At 43.2% G+C, this 22,710-nt stretch overlaps 1 protein-coding gene across 2 annotated transcripts in view; it reads left to right on the forward strand.

The window, feature by feature from the left end:
- The window catches only part of CDK6 (cyclin dependent kinase 6), a 241,548-nt gene that overhangs the window by 9,371 nt on the left and 209,467 nt on the right, over positions 1-22,710 (forward strand). For both annotated transcript variants that reach the window (XM_073629614.1, XM_073629615.1), the window contains exon 2: positions 1,441-1,875. In XM_073629614.1, the coding sequence (XP_073485715.1) occupies positions 1,646-1,875 (230 nt within the window). In that variant the 5' untranslated portion in view covers positions 1,441-1,645. The remainder of the gene's footprint in view (positions 1-1,440; positions 1,876-22,710) is intronic.

The following is a 22,710-nucleotide window of genomic DNA, read 5'->3' on the forward strand; positions in this document are numbered from 1 at the left end:
TTTTCTTTCTTTCTTTCCTCCTTCCTTCCTCCCTTCTTTCCCTCCTTCCTCGATTCCTTCCTTTTTTCTTCTTTCCTTCTTTCCTTCATTCATTCTTTCCTTCCATCCCTTCTTCCTTTTTATTACTTCCTTCCTTCTCTTCTCCCCTCCCTATTTCTTTCCTTCCTTCCCTCTTATCTTTCCTTCCTTCCTTCCTTCCTTCCTTCCTTCCTTGCTTCTTTCCTTCCCTCCCTCCCTCCTTCCTTTCTTCCTCCCCCTCCTTCCTTTCTTTTTCCCCTTCCTTCCTTCCTTCCTTCCTTCCTTCCTTCCTTCCTTCCTTCCTTCCTTCCTTTCTTCCATCCTCTTCTTTCTTCATTCTTTTCTTGCTGACTTCTTTCGTATCTTTCTTCTTCCATCTCTCCTTCCTTCCTTTTCTTCTTCCTTCCCCTTTCCTTTCCTCATTCCTTCCTTCCCTCCTACCCTCCTTCTCTTCCTACCTTCCTGTCTTTTTTCCTCTTTCCATCCCTTCTTCCTTCCTCCCATATTCATTCACACTGCCCTGAACAGCACTGCAGTGGAAGTGACCTCATACATAAATTCTGTTTATTTTAGTTCAGTTTAAACTTACATTCATATCATTATATACAACTATATTGATATCAAGCTGGTCTTTGTTACAAGTATATAGAAATCATTGAGAAGACTAAACCTCCTCTTTAAGGCCCCCTGTGTGGATCTGTGTACAGACCTGTAACCTCAGCTCTGCTAATGATGAGAATGGGGAGGGGAAGTAGCTGGGGAGTGAAGAGGAAGACACTCTGGCTGGTCGGGGGGGGGCAGTGATGATCTGAACACGTATGTTGGGTTGTCCTGTTGACTGTACACCGTGAAGAGGCCAGCTGAAGAGGCTGAAGAGGCCACCCATAGACACGAGGTTGTGGCCAGATGCAGCTAACAATGACAACTGTCCTTTATTATCTATAGAAACTTCACAACTCCTAACCTTATCACACCCTCAAATCCCAGTGTAAAGTAAGGGTGATAGACACAGCAGACCGTGCATCTGCTATGGGACCCTGAAGCACCAGGGGTGTAGGACTGTCTGACTGCACAGATAGGATTTTTCATATACTGTACATAACGATGAAATACATGTATACAATGTTCAGAAACCTCTATATACCATTTCTATTAAAACAATTTACATTCTGAATGAGGAAAAATGCCTCCCAGATTGAGATTAGAGAAATGGGGGCCCCTTCATGGTTTAGTTATGGGGCCCTATCACACATAATTACTGCAATGCCCATGAGGTTTGCTTGTGTCTTGTCCATCGTCAATTTGACTTTGGTTTAATAACAATCCAGGTGTAACCTGTGTAGCCTAATTCTTTCATAGAGAGTTAAATAAATGTTATGTGATAGTGTGAAGTAACAGTGTTTGGTTTCCCTTTCCCTGCAGATGATGTAATCCTTCGGATCGGTGCCCTCTATGCGCTGCGTCCCGCAGCTCGCCGCCTGGCAGTTCTCGGCTGCGTCTCTCTTCAGGACCTCCAGGACCCGTCAGCCACCACAGACTTAGGAATCCGGCTCCTCTACTCATACTTGGACCACCGGGAGGAGGAAACCCTACCCCTGCCTCCTCCCTCTTCATCTCTAGGGTGCTTATGATGGAGAAGGACCAACAAGCAGATCAGCAATATGAGTGTGTGGCGGAGATAGGGGAAGGGGCATATGGCAAGGTGTACAAGGCCCGTGACCTGAAGAATGGAGGACGCTTTGTGGCCCTGAAACGGGTGAGAGTGCAGACTGGGGAGGAGGGAATGCCGCTCTCCACCATCCGGGAGGTGGCTGTGCTGAGACATCTGGAGACCTTTGAGCATCCAAATGTAGTCAGGTAAGAGCGAAGGTGGCTTCTGTTACCCCACAGGCACAGGGTTCAATTTAATGTTCAAGAAATGTAAGCAATTGGATGGAAGGCATGGGCTATTTTATAGATAACGTTGGAAGCCAACCAGTCTAACATAAAAGTCACTAGCCTTATATGAACAGTTAGAGAACCTCTACAATAGAAACTACTCAAGAAGATTGAGCTAAACTTGGCCCTCAGCTCTTGGGGTATATTTTTTGATCGATTATTGTTGATTGAATTTGCAAATGCAAGGCACCTTTCTCTGGCATAATGATTCCATTTCCACTGAAAAAAGATATTATGTATGAATGGGAGATATGGAGGCTGTCATTGCAGACCTCTTCTTCTTAGAAATGTGCGTTGGCTGTCATATCCATCCAGTGGCTTCAATATTTTTTTAGGGCCAACTTCTTTTGTTAAACTGGGCCCCAAGGAAGGGTAAAAAATAATAAAGTTCAGGCTGCAATACTCACCTGTAATCAGGAGTTGTTCCCTGCAGAATTTCTGTTCTGGCACAAGAGATCCTCAGTAAGACATACTATGAATGAATCAGCACCATGGTCATGCCTCTAAAGGGGACATCATCATGGCACCCTTCATTCATAGCGTATTTATGCGGAGAGCAGACAGGGAGATGGCAGTTTACCCTTTGGGGGCACAAGGCTGAATAGCTGCCAGTAGTCTCAGGTGCTCTTCCCTTTTAATACAACACAAGCTTTAGGAAACATAGATCTGTGTACTAGAGGGGCCATCTGAATGCTGGCATGTATACTGAAAAGCTAGGTATATGTGGGCCTGGGGTAGGCTACAATACTCACCTGTAATCAGGAGTTGTCCCCAGCAGAATTTATGTTCCTGCACAATGTACTACAGTGCATCTGGAAAGTATTCACAGTGCTTCACTTTTTCCTCATTTTGTTATGTTACAGCCTTATTCCAAAATGGATTAAATTAGTTATTTTCTTAAAAAATCTACAAACAATATCCCCATAATGACAACGTGAAAGAAGTTTGTTTGAAATTTTTGTAAATGTATTAAATGTACCTCTAAGAAGAAGAAGAGGTATCCAAGCAAAGGTCTTTTTTATTTTCATTAGATGACATCTACTGGCAAAAATTGACTGGGCACTTTGCAAAGTGCAGTTGCTCCAAAGCTTAGTAAATAAGGTACATACAAAGAATACCCAATCACGTGCAAGAAAAAAAACCTGCATTTTACTCGCACATGATTGGATGATGGAAGTCAGCAGAACTTCTGCTCATTTACTAAGATCTGGAGTAACTGCTGTTGCAGAATGCAGCTGCACTTTGCAAAGTGCACAGTCTTATTTACTTTAGTAAATCAACCCCCTAGTGTCACATGGGCACGGTATCACATGGACTATATGCCAATGTTGTTTTTTTTTAATATAAGCATGTAAAGAAAAAGGTTTGTAGGTTGCACTCTACTGGGCATATGCGGTATATTCCTGCGTGTCATTGGGGTAGGGGGGTGTTATAACCCCAGGAAGGAACCATCTGCCCTTTCTAGAAATAGCTGCGGAGGCAAGTGGACTAGAGAGAGATAAGAAGAGCCTGCAAGGAAGAGTAATTATGTATTTTAGTTTTGTCATTTCTAAACCTTTTGAAAAGTGTCTTTACTTTGTTTGTGGTGAAGGCCTGCTTTAAAGTCTATTTAAAAGTACATGTCCACATAAGGCAGTGGTTTTCAAATTGTGGCCCAGGGGCCAGATGTGGCTCTTTGCTTGCCGTTTACCAGCTCTTGGGGCACTATTACATCCACCGACACCAGCAAAAGGAGGTAATTCCTGTCAACGATAGCAACAATGGGGTACTATTTTGCCCACTCACACTAAAGATAGGGCACAAACGATAATTCCCCAACCATGGTGTCAAAGGAAGGAATTGTGCCCCTTTGTTGGTGTCATTGGAAGCAATGATACCAATGATGTGGCACAATTCCTTTCTTTGACACTGACGATAGGGCACTATTCCTCCCTACGACACCAAAGATTGGGCATTGTCTACTCTCTCTGATGCCAAGATATTTTCTACTCCCACTGGCCGCAGTCCGGACCCCTTAAAGTCTGAAGGACAGTAAACCGGCCCTTTGTTTAGAAAGTTTGTGACCCCGGATCTAAGGCTTCTAATGGGCCGTACAGTGTGCAGAGCCTGCATAATGACATCCCTGGGACCCGCTGCCACCACGTACAGCATACACTTAGGATGCATTATAAGGGCAGGGCTGTATGCAGTGTGCGTTGAGGGTTGCGTAAGGTACCCAATGCACACTGACCTTTGCACTCTATATGCGTTCGGAGCATACTTCTTCGGATGCTTTATGCAACCACTGGTGCACAAGCAGGGTATGGGATGGGGGCTATATGGGATGCCATTCCAGAAGCTCTACACATTGTACAGCTGTGTGCAAGAAGCCGTAAGCCTCGTACACACGATCGGATTTTCCGACGGGAAATGTGTGATGACAGGCTGTTGGCAGAAAATCCGAACGTTTGTATGCTCTATCGGACAATTGTTGTCGGATTGTCCGCGGACAAATGCTGGATGGCAGGTTTTCCGAGCGTGTGTACAGAAGTCCGTCGGACAATAGTCCAAAGTACAAACACGTATGGTCGGAAGCAAGGACGAGCCAGAAGCTCTTGTAAACTAGCGTCTGTAATGGAGAATTAACATTTGTGACGTGGAAAATTATGAAATCTCCAAATACAGCGCACAATTCTCTTCTTCTTTAATGGGATAATAATGAAGCTGCTTTGCTGGTGATACTGATGGAGTTATTGCAAACTAATTTTCAAAGGCTTTTTTTTTCTTTCTAGTGATATCAAGAATAATATTATTACACTTTTTTTTTTTTTCATTTGAGCAAGTTACCACAACACCATTATCCTGTAGTTTATAAGATCAAAGATACAACTATGTTGGTGTCCCTTGTCAATTTTACATTGTATTTTTTTAAATGTAACTGTCTACTCCCAAACTGTCATTTGAAGTAAAACACATGGCCAAGTATTATTCTACACAATTTTTTTTATTGTGCATTAAAAAATTAAAACAAATAAAATTAGACATGCTATCTGCCAATAGAACTTAACCAAAAAGTGCATTCTATGCATCCAAAAATATAGAAAATATACCAAATCAAATCATTATTATTCGACCAAAAAATAAAATAAAAGCCTCATGCATGTGTCCTGCTTCTTAATATAGGGGGTCAACAATGCCAAGAGTCGGTGAAAGCAGGGGTCCGTCATCCGGAGATAATTCCGAAAAACATCTGGATTATTCTCCTAGAGCTCCCGCAGCAAAGGCATATGACATAATTGGTCACGATTAATAAAGCAACCAATTTTTGGTCCAAGAAATCCTCCTCCTCCTGTTCCTGGACTGGACTTGGGTCAAAGCAATAACTCCAAGGCCAATAATAAATAACACGTTATCTCCTCCGATTCCGCAACACGGCTGGTTGACGAACAGCCGTTCAGAAACAAAGTGAAAGGCACGAAATGAAAAGCGCGAATCAACACTCACCAAACTTCTACTAACACAAAATTAGCAGAAGGGTGGCACTAAAGAGCAACCACGTAGTACATCACTACGTTCATGTTTGTTGACTGACAATTCCTTGCCATTTGTATGCAAGACAAAATCCAGGCACATGCCTTCGGACAAAAATCTGAGGTTTTGTCTGCGGAAAATCCGATCGTGTATACGAGGCTTTAGGCCCCGCTCACACCTGAGCGATTTTCTGCTTAAAGTTTGCAGCTGTAAAAGCTCAACAAGCCAAATTCCATTCATTTCAATGGCCCCAGTTCACATCTGTGCCTTCTGTCGCTTGAAGCAAAATGCCTGTCGCTTCTTTTTTGGCAGATTACAAGATTTCTTGGCCCCATAAGACTTCAACAGAAATGCCTGAAAACATGTGACCTTAGCGTTCTACGAGCATTTTGTTGCGTGTCTTCTGCTCAAACAGCAGCTCTCCACCCCTAATCTCCTCCACCCCTCCTTCCCTAGTGCTTTCTATTGGCTAAACAAAAAAGAGCCTAAAGTTGTTGAATGCTTGTAATACACTTCTTAAATGCTTGTAATAGGCTTCCAAAAAGCCTAAAAAACTCAAATAAAAACGCCAGTAAATCGCTACGCTCAGGTGTGAATGCAGCCTAATGCCGCATACACACGATCGGATTTTCTGACAGGAAATATTGGATGTGAGCTTGTTGGCGGTTAGTCCGACCATGTGTATGCTCCATCGGACATTTGTTGTTGGACTTTCCGCCAACAGATGTTGGCTAGCATGCTCTCAAATTTTTCCGCCAACAAATGTGTGTTGTCGGACTTTCAGATCGTGTGTACACAAGTCCGTTGGAGAACAGTCCAAAGTACAAACACGCATGCTCGGAAGCAGAAGCGGTCGTTCTTGTAAACTAGCGTTTGTAATGGAGAATTAACATTCGTGACGCGGCAAATTATGAAATCAGGAAATGCAGCGGACATTCTCTTCTTTAATGGGATAATAATGAAGCTGATTTGCTGGTGATACTGATGGAGTTATTGCAAACTAATTTACAAAGGCTTTTTTTTTCAAGTGATCAAGAATAATATTATTATGGTTTTTTTTTTTTTTATTTGTGCAAGTTACCACCACACTATTATCCCGTAGTTTTTAAGAACAAAGATACAACTATGTTGGTGTCCCTTGTCAATTTTACCAAGTATTATTCTCCACAATTTTTTTATTGTGCATAAAAAAAATAAAACAAATAAAATTAGACATGCTATCTGTCAATAGAACTTAACCAAAAAGTGCATTCTATGCATCCAAAAATATAGAAAATATACCAAATCAAATCATTATTCAACCAAAAAAATAATGTCAAAGCAATAACTCAAAGGCCAATAATAAATAACACGCTATCTCCTCCGATTCCGCAACATGTCTGGTTGACGAAAGGCCGTTCAGAAACTAACTGAAAAGCGCGAATCAACACTCACCAAACTTCTACTAACACGAAATTGGCAGAAGGAGCCCAAAGTGTGGCGCTAAAGAGCTGAAAAACCACGTAGTATGTCTTGTACGTCACTACGTTCGTAATTGTTGGCCAACATTTGTGTGACCGGGGGTATGCAAGACAAGTTTGAGCCAACACCCTTCTGACAAAATTCCACGGTTTTGTTGTTGGAAAGTCTGATCGTGTGTACGAGGCTTGACACTACCCTGTCCACAGGTTGACCACGTTGTGGCAGAATGAACAGCGTTGTCATCCTGTTAAGGGAAGTGGAAAAAATAATGAATCCACTGGGAGGATCAACAGGTTCAAAAAATATATTACAGGGGGACTCTGGAGAATAAAAACTTCAACATTAGTAACAGATTGTAGTGGAGTTTTTTTTCCCCAAAATGACAGGGTCTGTCTAAAGCTATCCTCCCCGACCACTTTATACTCACCTTTACACAGCTCTCCCAGTGATCCTTCCTCTGTGGCAACCTTACCTGATGCTGTTAGGTATGGGGGAGCATATTCCTTTTTCCCATAATGCCGTGGTTGGGCCTACTGACCAATCTAGATGCCACGGAGAGTCATATTGAAGGCATCGTGAAGGCTTTAATCAAACCCTGTAATTTTTGCCCTAAATGGGCAAGATCACATGGTCTTATTAGGGGGACAACGTTGACGTAAACAGTGCTGCCTACCTCTTCTTAATGTGCTGTGCTGTCTATACAAAGGTGATCTCAGAGTCTTAAAACAATAAAGAATTTCTCATTGCATAGCATTATTGTATTTGCATTCCATTGCTATATGCGTGCAGGTGTCTTCGTGCATTTCAGTTTACAACAAATGTCTTGTCAGCAGCATTGGGTGATATTTATCCTTGAAATGACCAGCTGTGAGGCTCTGTGACGTGAAGTTCTATTGCTTCTTCAGCGATACAAGGTCAAAATATCGTTTAGTTAAAACAAAAATTGGAACATTTGTTTCCTACATTTCCTCAGTGCTCAGGATTTTGTACTTGGACTGAGAAAAATATGGAGGCCGCCATTGCTGACCTTTCTGTAAACGTCAGTTGCCTGTCAGTCTCAGCACTTTCTGAGCCACATCCATGGAGAAATGTTATGAGTGGAGCAAGTCAGAACTCTTGTTTGGATCACTGGCTCAAAGGTATTGAGGAAAGGAGGACAGGAAAGTGACAGATGTGTTTTTTCTAGAATATGTTTTTTTGAATAAAGTTGTTTTCATCAACAGTAAAGCCAATACATTTTGGGGGTCACCAGGTCCCCCGTCACCAAGCCTTAACGGATGCTGAAGAAAAAAAACCCAACTTGCTTCTGGAGCAGACTCTTTCTATATTTTCTTACAGAAATTATCCTTCAGGATCACCACATTCTTACCAGTCCCGTATATGTGTTCTTCCTTCAGAATCCATAAAGCCCTGATGAAGGATGACCTGTGGAACCCCTAAAATGTGTTGGATTTAACTGAATCTGAATGTTAATAAAACAAAACGTTTGGGCTTTAAAAAACACATCTGGTGCTTCTCCTTTGCATACTGGCTGATCCAAGCCGTGCCAGCTTTCGTCTGTTAATCCCTAGAGAGCTACCACGAACTGATTGTTTTTATATGTCAGACCTTAGTTTCAGTTGGAATAGTTGCCCCATCATTGGCGTCAGTGGGAGGAATAGTGCCCCATTGTCGGTGTCAGCGGCAGGAACTATGCCCCACTGTTGTTAACAGTGAGAGGAATAATTCCTCAAGGGCAGGATAAAAGCAAGCAGAGTGTCGCATCCAGCCCCAGGGCTGCAGTTTGGAGACCACTGTTCTAAAGCCGGCCGTAGACAGAGCGATTTTCTTTCCTGCAACCATGTGTTGCAGGAAAGAAAATCGCTCAATTCCCCCATCAACACAGTCACAGAGCCATTGTGTTCTCCCAGGCGGGGAGGCATCATGGGGAGCTGTCCTCACCTGGAGAACACAGTAATTACTGCTAGCAGCTTTAATAACCGCTTGTAATAGTCGCATGTAAAATCCGTCAGGCTGGTTGTACCCGAGCTAAACGATCGATCAACTTGGGTACATTCAGTCTGCCCATACATGGTTCAAATCTCGGCCGGTTCCTCCTGAAGCGGCTAAGATTTGAACTATCTATGGCCGGGTTTAAGCATTGGAGCCACTGTATCGGCCTGGAAGTACAGTATGCTGGTGACTTTTTCCATATTGTGGGGATCACACAATTATGACTTCATAAGATATAATGTGGTGGTGGCCAACATTAATATAGAGTTGACTCCACATGGTTGTGGAATGAGATATCCAGCAAGCTTAAAAAGTTGTGATAGTCAGGTGTCCACAATATATGGCTTCCTATCAGGGTGCTTACTCATTTTTTGGAAAAAAAACGGTCCCTTGATTCTTACCCTTAGAGGAAAGTGTGATGTTTCCCTTTGTGAAACTCCACAAACATTCAAGCTCAACATCCCCAATGCACACGCATTTCTGAAACTAACTGTAAGTGTAAATGGGTGTTGCAGCGACCAACTGGAGACCGAAGACATTCAAAGGGAGAAGAATGTCACCAGCCCACCAAGGATCTCCAGAATGGGTCCAAAGCTTTATTCGAAGATCACTTCATAGTTATAGTGGCAATGTTTCAGAGACTTGCAGGACCCCTTCATCAGGCATGTGACATATGTCTGATGAAGGGTTCCTGCGATGCTTTGAAACATCGCTACTGCAACTTTGATGTGATCGCTGAATAAAGCTTTGGACCCATTCTGGAGATCCTTGGTGTGCTGGTGACATTCTTCTTACCCTCAAACATTGACACACAAACACGATGCAAAACGCTTTGGGGTTGATTTAAAAAGGCAGGTAGACTGTGCACTTGTAGTTGCATTCTGCAAGCAGAGTTGCGCCAGAGCTTAGTAAATGAGGTAAAGGTTCACTTTGCAAAAAATAAACAATAACGTGCAAGGAAAATAAGAAAACAGCAATTTTGCATGATTGGAGGATGGAAGTCAGCAGAGCGTCTACTCATTTCCTAAGCTCTGGAGCAACTGCACTTTGCAAAGTGCACAGTCTATTTGTCTTTAGAAAATCAACCTGCCTATTTTCAATACTGTTCATTGTAATGAATCATTTGCGGAAACACAAGAGAAATTGTGCATAAGGACATAGAGATAAAGCCTATCTTGCATTGTGATCCACTGATGTTATCTGAAAATTGATAAAAGAACATCTTGTGAGTCACTGTCAGAAATAAAACCTCCAGTGGGGCCTAATTCATCAAAAAGATCTCCAAGAAACATGTTCAGTAAAATGATGTAACCCCATCATTTTTGTCTTGCATTAAAAAGTTATGTTTTAAGAAAATCTCTTAATGATCCTGCTAAAAAAAAGCCTGCTTCAGGTATGAGGCGCAGGTGTCTAGAAGTTCTCATGCCTTTTTCTTATGGCAGAATTCCTGGCCGTTTTGACAAGCCAGGATTTGGCATTTCTTGATAGTTCTGAAGCTTGCCCATCCTTGCTTGCCCTGTAGGCCAGGGGTGCTGTCCATCATAGTGAAGGGCCAATCGGAATGTGAAGGGATCTAATGGAAAGGCTTGACACTGCCCTGAATTAATTTAGACTTGTTAGAAGTGTTGAAAGCTTGAGGCTGGGTTCACACTTATGCGTTTTCCGCATCCAATTCGCATGACAGGAGACTGTGTCTGGCTCTCAATGGAGACGGTTCACACAGCTCCGGGGCGACTGCCGAGCGCACTGGAAAGGGGGCCTGTGTGTCTTTGGCTCCGTTTCAGGTCTGAATTCAGGTGAAAACTCAGACCTAATTCACACCTGAAATGGGAAACACGGACGCACTGGACCCCCTGCTGTGCCCCCCCATGGCCGCAACTTAGGCATCTCTAGGTGCTTGCACTTTATACCTGCAGCAGTTCTATTTTTATTTTCGGTAATGAAAGAGTCTCTTTAAAATAATTTTTTTTATTTTTTATTTTTTGTAGATTAGAGAAGGGAAGGATTGGAACTCTTGTCTGGTTTGCAGTTGCTGTCTGTAACCCCGTTGGCGTCTTCTTACAAAAAAAAAAAAAAAAAAAAAAAAAAGATTAACCTTTTTTTGTAGTTTTTGTGCTTTTGAGAAGCAGTATAAAACAAGCACAAATATTTTTGCTTTGTGGCTACTCTCTCCTTTTGTAACTACACAGTTTCAAGAGATACTAAATTCAAGTTTTACAAAATAAAAAAGAGGTACTCATTACTTGCTCAAGGTTGCTTGCCTCCTTTGCTGGAATTCCCCGCCTGACGCTGTCAGCTCCTTCTTCTTTGGTCCCGAGCCAGGCTGCGTGCATCCATAGACACACACAGTGCCGGTAAGCCACACCCCTTTCCCTCTTCACAGGATTTTGATTGACAGCAGGAGGAGCTTATGGCTCCTGTGAAAGCAGTAAGGGAGGGAAGCAGTGCTGGGCCGAGGGCAGTGCAGGAGCAGTGAAAGAGGTAATTTAAGTGTTTAGGGACAGAGGGGGGTAGGATAGGTAGTGGGGCTTTATTTTACCATAATGTATTAAAGTAAAAAATGTTTAGGCTTTAGTACAACTTTAAGTGCTGATGCATGTGGACATTAAGGGGTTGATTTACTAAAGGCAAATAGACTGTGCACTTTGCAAAGTGCAATTGTTCCAGAGCTCAGTAAACTTTGCAAAGAATACCCAATCACGTGCAAGGAAAAAAAAACAAAAAACTGAATTTTTGCTTGCACGTGATTAAATGATGGAAGTCAGCAGAGCTTGCAGAATGCAATTTGCCTTTAGTAAATCAACCCCCTAGTGTCACATGGGCAAGGTATCACATGGACTATATGCTAGTGTTTTTTTTTTTTTTTTTTAATATAATACATGTAAAGAAAAAGGTTTGTAGGTTGCACTGTACTGGGCACATGCGGTATATTCCTGTGTGTCATTGGGGTAGGGGGGATGTTATAACCCCAGGAAGGAACCATCTGCCCTTGGAGCTCTGGAGCAACTGCACTTTGCAAAGTGCACAGTCTATTTACCTTTAGTAAATCCCTCCCATAATATGCCTAATTTAGATCTATACGGGTTAGATCTCATCCTACCTCTATGATAGCCAATGGGGTTGATTTACTAAAGGCTGCACACTTTGCAAAGTGCAGTTGCACTCTGCAAGTGCGGCTGCTCCAGAGCTTAGTAAATGAGCAGAAGTTCAGCGGACTTCCATCATCCAATCATGTGCAAGCAAAATAGCTGTTTTTTTTTTTTTTTTGTACGTGATTGGCTACTCTTGGCAAAGTGAAACATTACCTCATTTACTAAGCTCTGGAGCAACTGCGTTTGCCTTCAGTAAATCAACCCCAATGTGTCTATGCACACAGAGGCGTTATTTACTAGAGGCAAATCCACTTTGCGCTACAAGTGCAAACTACAAGTGCAAATTTCACTGAAAGTGCACATGGAAGTGCAGTCGCTGTAGATCTGAGGGGGACATGCAAGGAAAATAAAAAAACAGCATTTTAGCTTGCACATGATTGGATAATAAAATCTGCAGAGCTTCCCCTCATTTCAGATCTACCCGTCAGATTTACAGCGACTGCACTTCCAAGTGCACTTTCAGTGCAATTTCAAGTGTACTTGTAGTGCAAAGTGGATTTGCCTTTTGTAAATAACCCCCAGAGTCCTTTGATCAACAGCCTAGTCATACAGTCATATGATTTCTCTTGAAGGGGAGAAGCAGCGTATAAACTTTATACACCCTATAAGGACTTTCGTATTTTGCTGGGGTGATGTACTAAATACATGTCTTGTGTTTTAGGCACGTTTTTCATGCATTCCTCTTGAGCTATATGTAATGTGCATTTTGCTGAGACCTGCATCAAAGATGCAGCAATCATGAGTTTTTCCAAGGCACCACACCCACAGTGAACCTAAACGGTGCAGATGTTAACAGAGTCTGATGGGCCGTACACACGATCGGATTTTCCAACAACAAATGTTGGATGTGAGCTTGTTGTCGGAAATTCCGACTGTGTGTAGGCTCCATCGGACATTTGCTGTCGGAATTTCCGACAACAACTGTTTGAGAGCAGGTTCTCAAATTTTCCGACAAGAAGACTTGTCGGAAATTCCGATCGTGTGTACACATTTCTTACGCACAAAATTCCATGCATGCTCGGAATCAAGCAGAAGAGCCGCACTGGCTATTGAACTACATTCTTCTCGGCTCGTCGTACGTGTTGTACATCACCGTGTTCTTGACGTTCGGAACTTCCGACAACATTTGTGTGATCGTGTGTATGCAAGACAAGTTTTGAGCCAACATCCTTCGGAAAAAAAATCCACGGTTTTGTTGTCGGAATGTCCGATCGTGTGTACATAGCATAAGAGCATATTCATGCAGGGCATAGTTGCCTTGTACTGGGCCCAAATACGATTGTCCCCCTTCCGTACTCCTTCACTGGCCTGCAATCACATTGTGTTGGGCCCAAGCATGCTTATGTCATTAGCTCTACATTACACAGATTTATACCATGCCTGAGACCAACTGAATCGTGCCCATGTTCTCTGTAGCCTCCCTCCTGACGGTATTCCCGAGTGTGGCTCGGGGTTAAATTTCAGCACCATTAGCGATAACCCCGAGCCACACTCGGGATTACATCTCAGCATCCTGGTGCGGTATGCTTACCTTGTCCCCAGGATCCTGCGATGTCCCCCCGCGCTGTCTGCAGGCTCCGTCCTCTGCCCGAAGCCTCTCTGTGCCAGGCTCTGTTCCCTGCAAGCGTCGCAACGCACGGGGGCGGAGCCTGGTGGCAAATTCAAAAAATGTCTTACAGATTACAGTACTGTATGAAATCATTTCACTTCCCTTTTGTCCCCAATGCTTTGGCCCATGCCCTGTATGCAGTTTTATGATATATACTGTTCTTTCTGCCTGGAAACTGGAGATTGTCCATAGCAACCAAAAAATGTCCCTTTACGTCAAAAGTGGCTTTAGACCAGCTAGAAACAGCGATAGTAAATTAGAACACTTGCAGAATTGAGCGATAGTGAATCGTGGGGAAATTAATTTTATTATTATTATATTATTATTTTTTTAAATTATTTATATTTATTTATTATATTACAATTTATGATTTTGTGTTTCAAACTTCATCATACCCGGGATATCTACTAGACTCTTGGTGGACAGATATAAGTGTGTTATTGCTAAGAATTACAGGCCTACAATATAAAACGCCAAATTTCTATGCAAAATAATTGTACCGCTTTGAGGCGCAAAAAATCTGAAATAATCATACCGCCAGGGAGGTTAAGTGATCCAGGATATGGTACGCTGAACCACTGTATGGATCCATCACACTAGTCAAACAATTTGGACTGTGGTGGTTAAACGTTCTCGGGCATGGTACGGATTGCCTAGTGTGGGTATGCCCTAGTATTGCCAGTCATCAGTAGAGGTCACATGACCAAGTTCCTAGGCCTTTGGCCCTGTTCATCCATCATTGTTGCTTAGTAGATGGATAGACTGCATTCTCAATGACATCACAGTGCTCTAGCTAAACTAGTATCTGGCGTGCATAGTGGTGAGCAAGTACTTCTCCTTTCTTACTCACAAAAATAACCATTGTTAAAATTGAAGTCATTTGATTATTTAAATATGATCTAACTTCCCCTATATAAAGGGGATAATAGGAAGTCATGGAGAGACATTTTGGACCTATATACTTTATTGTGTATGTGGAGCTCTTGTGCAAACATTCAGGCTTATTGAGTAATGTGCAGTACGGAGGAGACCATTCAGTTCGTTCAGAACAACAGGAGATGAATTGCTATGGGCTATGGACATTTGCATGTTATTCTTTGTCTTGCAAAATAACTCCAGAAGTGTTTGTCTTTATTTATTGGCATCACTCCTAAATAATCTGAAACAGCGTGACGAAATAAAACTGCCGTCAAGAAGTGAAAACCGGTCCGTGATGGCTAATTGTATCCAGAAACATTGCAGCTAAGCACCTGTTTTGACGGTGTGAAACGCGTTAGTGGTTTTATCCCTGCTGTATGGATTCATATTAATAGAGAAATCGTTTATTATTGGAGTGCGGCCATCCGGACTTTTTGTTTTTTTCTTGCATTGTAGTTGTTTTAGAGATTATGTAGATTGTCTATCTACCAAGCTTATATTTCAAATTATTATTGCAGTTTACCTTAAAGAAGAAGTATAGAAGAAGAAGTAGAAGAAGAAGAAGTATAGCCAAAGCTCGTTTGGCTGGGTTTCTCCTATGGATCACAGGAGGGCAGTCTGTTTTGCACTCCTGTGACCCGTTTTCAGCAAAGAGCGGGCTGAATTCCGCTCTCTGCTGACGTCATGGATGTCAGTCCAGGCACCGCGTCATCCCGACAATAAAGTCTGGATCCTCCAGGTGCCTGGACTGACACCCCGCTCAGCCTCTCAGGGAGACGACCGCTCCCCGCCCCTCCTCAGTCCAGCGCTCCAGTGAGCGAGGAGGGAGCAGAGCAGAGAGCTGTGACTGACAGTCTACAGCTCTCTGCTCACGGAGCTCTGAAAACTGAGCGATCGGCGATGTTTGATCGCTGGGTTCTCAGTGCAGAGGCGCTGGGGGACAGATGTTGCATCCACCTAGGTAAGTATGATTCCGAAAAAAAAAAATTCCTTTACTTCTCTTTTAAAATAGAACTATTGACAAAACTTTTTTTTCATTTTGGATACAGCAAGGGAAGGTTATAACCCCTGTCAGATTTTTTTCACCATCTGTGTCCAATTGCGGAGATTTCCCTTCACTTCCTGTCCCGTAACCAAACAGGAAGTGAGAGGAAGTCCCTGCAATGTAAGGGAACCTCTTTGGGACCCCCAGGTCATCAGAACTAGTGTCCCTATTGGAAGATTTCCCCTCTAGGCACAACCCCAAACTTTGGATTTTCTTTTACCTTCACTTTCAATGATAATAAACAGGACAAATAGAGAGGGTGAATCTCCTTAATGAGGGCAAAGACAGCAATAAAAACTGACAGGTGTTCTAATCCCTCTCCACTAGATCCAAATTTTAAAAAAAAGTTTTGGCTTTAGTTATACTTTAAATGCATTATACATTCTATGCATTCCCGATCGTTCCAGCGACGAGCACGAGCCCAGCAGCTCCAGCCGCTGTCCCGGGTCCTCATTGGATAGACTGATAGCAGCAGGAGCCATTGGCTCCCGCTGCTGTCAATTAAATCCAGTGACACGAGAGCTGGGGGTGGGGCCGAGTCCTGCTGTGTGTGTCAATGGTCGCAGCAGCAGGACTCATTAATGCGCCCACACAAGTGCCCCCATGGAAAGTGGCTTTCCGTGGGGTCACTTGATAAGAGGAGGAGCCGGGAGCGCCACTGGGGGACCCCAGAAGAGGAGGATCTGGGCCTGCACACCGGAAGTAAGTATAACATGTTTGCAATTTTTAAAAAAATAAAACAAACTTTTACAACCCCTTTAAAGTAATTTGTGATGTGGCATAAATGGTTTTGAATGCTTGCTCTTCCATATTCTTGTATTGGAGATGAGCCACTAGATGGAGCTGTCAGTGCCTCAGTGCAATTACTTTGCCTTTGCTTACAGCAGTAGTAAAATGAGGGAAAATATTAATAAAAAAATTAGCCGCCCCCCTGCAGGTAAAGCCATAATGTGCTAGTATGTAGAGGTCGACCGATATGAGTTTTTCTCTGGCCGATGCCGATATTTAGAAATCGCGGTGGCCGATGGCCGATATAAGATGCCAATTTTTTTGTGCCGATATATTAGGCCGATTTTTTTTTTTTTTTCTTTTCCCTTCATCTCATAAAATCTAACAGTTAGACCCCTTTCACACTGGGGCGTTTTTCAGGCACTTTTGGGCTAAAAATAGCGCCTGTAAAGTGCCTGTAAAACGGCTCCCCTGCAGTCTCAGTGTGAAAGCTCGAGTGCTTTCACACTGAGGCGATGCGCTGGCAGGATGTTTAAAAAAAGTCCTGCAAGTGGCATCTTTGGAGCGGTGTATACCGCTCCTCCACCACTCCTGCCCACTGAAATGAATGCGCACCGCTGCCGAAGCGCCTGCAAAGCGTTTCGGCAGCAGCGCTTCAGGGGCACATTTAACCCCTTCCTCAGCCGCTAGCTGGGTTATAAGCGCCCCGCTAGCAGCCGAATAGCGCCGCTAAAATGACGGTAAAGCACCGCCAAAAATAACAGCGTTTTACCGTCAACGCATGCCCGCTCCAGTGTGAAAGCAGCCTTAAGCAATACAGAAATTTTTTTACATTTAAACATTTATTAAACAAAACAAACCTCCAATCAGTTCACTTGTATGTATAATTTAGATAAAAAAAAATAACAACGATATCTTAAATATTAAATACACAAAAAAAGGTAATCAAAACTTTTGGATGAAAAAAAAATGGGCTAACTTTACTGCTTATTTTTTTTTATTTCATTAGTGTATTTAAAAAAAAAATTGCGTTTGAAAGACCGCTGCGCAAATACCGTGTGACATAAAGTATTGCAACAACCGCTATTTTATTCCCTAGGGTCTCTGCTAAAAAAAATATATATATATAATGTTTGGGGGTTCTAAGTGATTTTCTAGCAGAAAATACAGGATTTTTACTTGTAAGCAACAAGTGTCAGAAAATATTTAGTCTTTAAATGGTTAAACTGAGAACTCCTCCACACAGAGTTCAGTCTATTGATAAAAGAACCTGAAAAGATACAATGTATCTTCTTATCAGACTTGGCAGGCTGCCCAGAGAAGGAGTGAATCCTCTCCACAGATAACTTTCAGGCAACTTGCATTGACTTCTATTACAGAAGTCATTTGCAAGTCCAGCTGAAGTTATAATCGGCTTTTTTATCAGCACAATCGGCCAATGCCGATTAAGTAAAGAAAGCCAAATATCGGCCGAAATATCGGTCGACCTCTACTAATATGTACCGCATACTAGCACATTATGGTACACTTGCCTTTCAAATGAAAACCTCCAGCAGCGCGCTGTCACCGTTGCCAGGCCTTCCATCTTCACTTGGTCTTCCTTTTGTGCGATCCGGCCGTTTGAATGGCCAGGCTGTGATGACAGTGTTCCACATCCCCCTCGATAAGTGTGGGTGCCTACTCCGATGGCCTGCTCCTTAGGATTGTTTTGGGATAGGCGCTCACTCCTTGTAAGGATATAGAGGTCCAATGGATGTAAAGGTCCCTTTGGCCCTACGCTTGCCTAGTCATTCTAAACAGCTTTTCAATGCAGTTATACTTTACACTTGAACTGTTTTAGGTCTGTGAAGAAACGTGAAGGTGCAGTTATCCTTCAAAAACATCCACACAATGGCCGCCTTTGTGGTTTTTTGATTATGTCTGTAATGTCCAAGTTTCAAGGTTATTTTTATCAATGACTTGCAGAGTGTCGGCGCTGAAAATGAGCCAATTATGGTGAATGTGTCATCTCTCCCAGAAGGAAGTTGTGGCAGCTAGACTTCCTCTTGGTTCCATCCAGTCGTGACGTGTTGACACCAGCTCGAGCCTTGGTGTCCGCTACTTCTTCAGTCTGAGAAGACTTCCTCAGCTAGGCTTTCTCTGTACTGTGCAATGAGCCGTGTTTGGGTTGGTATGGGTTACTGTACATTATCGTTGCTCTTTGAAGAAAAGCAGCCTGTTGGCTAGACTTTTCTGTTTGTTGGTGAAGTTGGGTAGATTGGAGATGCTCGGTGGTTTAGGTCTTCTCCACCTTACTTAGCAGAGTGGTCAAGGTGACTGAAACATTGACAGCATCCAAGAGATGACCACCTGTCACCCCTCTGTCATCAGAGGGGTGACAGGTGGTCATCTCATGGATGCTGTCAATGTTTCAATCACCTTGACCACTCTGCTAAGTAAGGTGGAGAAGACCTAAACCACCGAGCATCTCCAATCTACCCAACTTCACCAACAAACAGAAAAGTCTAGCCAACAGGCTGCTTTTCTTCAAAGAGCAACGATAATGTGCAGTAACCCATACCAACCAAATCAAATTTTACTTTTCTTTAAAGCTGAACGCTAGAATAATCAAATGTTTTCTACATACAAAAGTCAGGTGTATTCTTCTTGAATCTCGTTGTGCTATTTCGTCCAGATCTGTGCAGTAATCCAGTGTGAGACTTTCGCTCTGTGCAGGAGCTTCCTGTAAAAAAGACCGGTCACTGCTGTTCTCTCTCCTGGTGCAGTGTGACCAGTCTTGTCTCCGCCCCCTCCTGTAGTTGTCTCCAGGCAGCCCGAAGTGGGTGGGGCTTGCTGGTCCCTCCCCCAGCTTTTCCCTCTGCACGGGCTATGTACAGCACAGTGATGATGCCACTGCTAAATTTTCATAGTAATATCTGGGTTTGAAAAGGCATTTGGTACACAAAGAGTGGATTTGCACCCTTTTTGTACATGGAATATATTTCAATAAAAGTTTTTGTGCCTGGAGTTTAGCTCAAAGTGGACTTTCACCTCCAAAACAGAGTTTTGCTCCCTGCCACCTCTCCACCCTGAAAATACATTTTTTTTTTGTAAATACCGCTTCATCCCTGCCGCTGTTCTCACCGCAGAATGTTGTGTCCCTGGATCCACAGTATCCTAGTACATCTCTGTTACATATCCCAGGAGGCTACAGGAGCTCACAGCAAACTGGCGTGCCCTGGCTGCAACAATCTGAAGGAGGCAGAAATCAGAGTGGAAGATGGCGGCATGGGATTGTGAGGTCACTGCCCTGCCTCTCCACTTCATCCAGTCAAAAGCAAACAGCCTGTATTTATTTAAAAAAAAAAATAGAAGGCATTCTGTAAATGGCGGCAGTGCTTGCCGAGCGACTCTCTGTGGTTACTATGCAAAAAGGAAAGCTGCTTGGCACTGCAGCCAGAAGAAGACTGCTATCACTGTAGTAGCGCCAAATATTGCAGTGGTTCTCCTCTTTCATAGGAATCACTAAGGTTTGAGATATGCACACTTACATTGGTCCAAGTCAGAGGGCTCCAAACTTTCTGAACAAAGGGCCAGTTTACTGTCCTTCAGCCTGTAGGGAGACTGGATTGTGTCCAGTGGGGGGGTAGAAAATGTCCCGGGCTCAGCATCAGTGAGATTAAACATGGTCTCAGGGTTAATAAATAAATAAATCACCGCGCTAGGTGATAACAAATCTGATCCTAAAAGAAGAAAACACACATGTACCGGTAAAAGTCCAACATGTGTTGTGTTCATATGTGCTTGTGCTCTATATACCGTATTTATCGGCGTATAACACGCATTGGCGTGTAACACGCACCTTAACTTTAAGAGGGAAGTTTCAGAAAAAAAAACTTAAATTTTAAAATTAGGGTCAGTGCTCTGCAGCCTCACCAGTGCCCATCAATGCAGTCTGATCTATGCCCATCTGCAGCCTCTAATATGCCCATTATTGCAGCCTGTTTAGTGCCCATCTGCAGCCTCTAACATGCCCATCTGCAGCCTCTAATGTGCCCATTATTGCAGCCTGTTTAGGGCCCATCTGTAGCTTCTAACATGCCCATTTGCAGCCTCTAATGTGCCCATTATTGCAGCCTGTTTAGCGCCCATCTGCAGCCTCTAACATGCCCATCTGCAGCCTCTAATGTGCCCATTATTGCAGCCTGTTTAGTGCCCATCTGCAGCCTCTAACGTGCGCACCTGCAGCCATGCCAGTGCTGGATGACACAGATCCGCGATCTCCTGTGTATCCGGCGCTTAGTCACTCACTATCCCACCCAGCCCATATGATGGACAGAACAGTGGTCTAATGCCAGGCCAGGGGGGGGCACTGTGTGTGACTGAGCGCCGGATACACAGGAGATCGCGGTTGTGTATAATCCAGCGGCGCTGGGATAGGCGTATAACGCGCACACACGATGTCCCCCTGATACGGTAAATTAATCCATGCTCCATAGACGTGCTCAGACTGGATGGCCTACATGGATGTGCACTCACCCTTGACCTATCTCTGTATGGTCGATTAGGCATGTGGGGAGACCCCTGGATAAATCCATTGTTGGCACCTCATGCACTAGATGGACCTCACATGGATAGATGGAAAAAACAGAGGGAGAACCTCATAGCGTAAAAACGTTTGTAAGTTTATTGGGTAAAAACAGATGTGAAAATACACTCAAATTTGATGGTGCCTATCGTCATGGCACCCGGTGTGTACAGCATGTCATTGTTTTGGGCAAATCGGCCCGCAATCTGCTGATGACCGATGCTCGCGGATCGGCTCGATTCCCAGAAGTGGCATGGGTGGACATGTGTTACGAAGACGCGATCAAGCCTCGACGCATTTCAGTCAATCAATGGGCTGTCATCAGGGTTGTTCGTCATTCAGAGGAGGAGTAATACCCCATCATTGGTCTCAGTGGGAGGAATAGTTGCCCCATCATTGGTCTCAGTGGGAGCTGTAGTGCGCATCATTGGTGTCAGTGGGGGGAATAGTCCCTCATGTCAGTGAGAACAGTGCCCCGAGGCCAGCAAAGGGTCACATTCGGCCCTTAGATCACTGTTCTAAGTGAACCAATGCAACTATGAAAGAAAACTATTACAATGTAACTATGCAAAAACTATTACAGTGTAACTATACAATAAAATTATACCTGTAGTTCCCCTTTAAGCTGGGTTGGTGAAAGTGTTATTGTATTCATTAAAAAAAAAAAAAAAGAAAGAAATACAACGCGTTTTGTGAATGGCAGTGTTAAGTGAGCAGCTCCCTGTGGTTACTAAGCAGAAGGAAAGCTGCTTGGCACTGAAGCCAGAAGATCACTTCTTTCACTGTAGTAGCGCCAACTACTACAGTGGTTCTCCTCTTTCACAGGGATCGCTCAGGTATGAGATTTTTCACACTTACAATAATGCAAGTCGACCAATGCGACTATGCAATTAAACCATTAAAATGTAACTATGCAATAAAATAATTACAATGTAACTATATAATAAAAATAAAGCTGTAGCTCAGCTGTAAACTGTATCAGTGAAAGTGTTATTGCAGTTTGTTTTTTTGCTTTTCTGTCCAATGCTTCAGAAGCCATCATTTCACACCTGATTCGGCTTATCCTAAAATCGCAGCAAGCAAATTCCGGTCCTTTTCCTTTTTATAAGTGACCCATTACCCCTTTCTTTTCCGCTTGTTTTTTGGTTGCTAAGCAGATATCAGCAGTACAATCCCGTTATGGAATAGCTTGTTTGTATTTCAGCGTCAAACTGTCGCTGTGCAAAACACAGAAATAGTCCAAAACCTGGCAAGTTTAGACAGGCCGAAAAGCAACACTCAGATTGAAAATGAAAGTGCTGGAATTTCGAATGATGGTATTCCGTTTACTGTCCCATGGCTCATACCAGAATTAGTGAGATCATTAATGACATTTCCAAACTCGTATAGACATAGGATTTAGACGGCCTACACAGGATATGAGCTTAGAGCCCGGGCATGGCTTGTTCGCTTTGTTCGTACATTCTGAATGAGCCAGATAGACTAATGTGCTTTAAAGCAGAACCTTAACCAAATAATAACAAGATGATATGAATATCCAATTAGAACAGTGGTCTCCAAACTGCGGATATGGCCCTTTGCTTGCTTTTAGCTGGTCCTTTGGGTACTAATCCTTGCATCAAATCTAGGCACTATTCCTCCTATTGACAACAACAATGAGGCACCCTTCCTTCCAATGAAACCAACAATTAGGCATAATTCCTCCCACTGACACCAAATATGGGGCACTATTCCTCCTACAGACACCATCAATGGGGCACTATTCCTTCCA

Source organism: Aquarana catesbeiana, linkage group LG05, assembly GCF_042186555.1.
Source record: "Aquarana catesbeiana isolate 2022-GZ linkage group LG05, ASM4218655v1, whole genome shotgun sequence".
Classification (NCBI taxonomy): domain Eukaryota; kingdom Metazoa; phylum Chordata; class Amphibia; order Anura; family Ranidae; genus Aquarana; species Aquarana catesbeiana.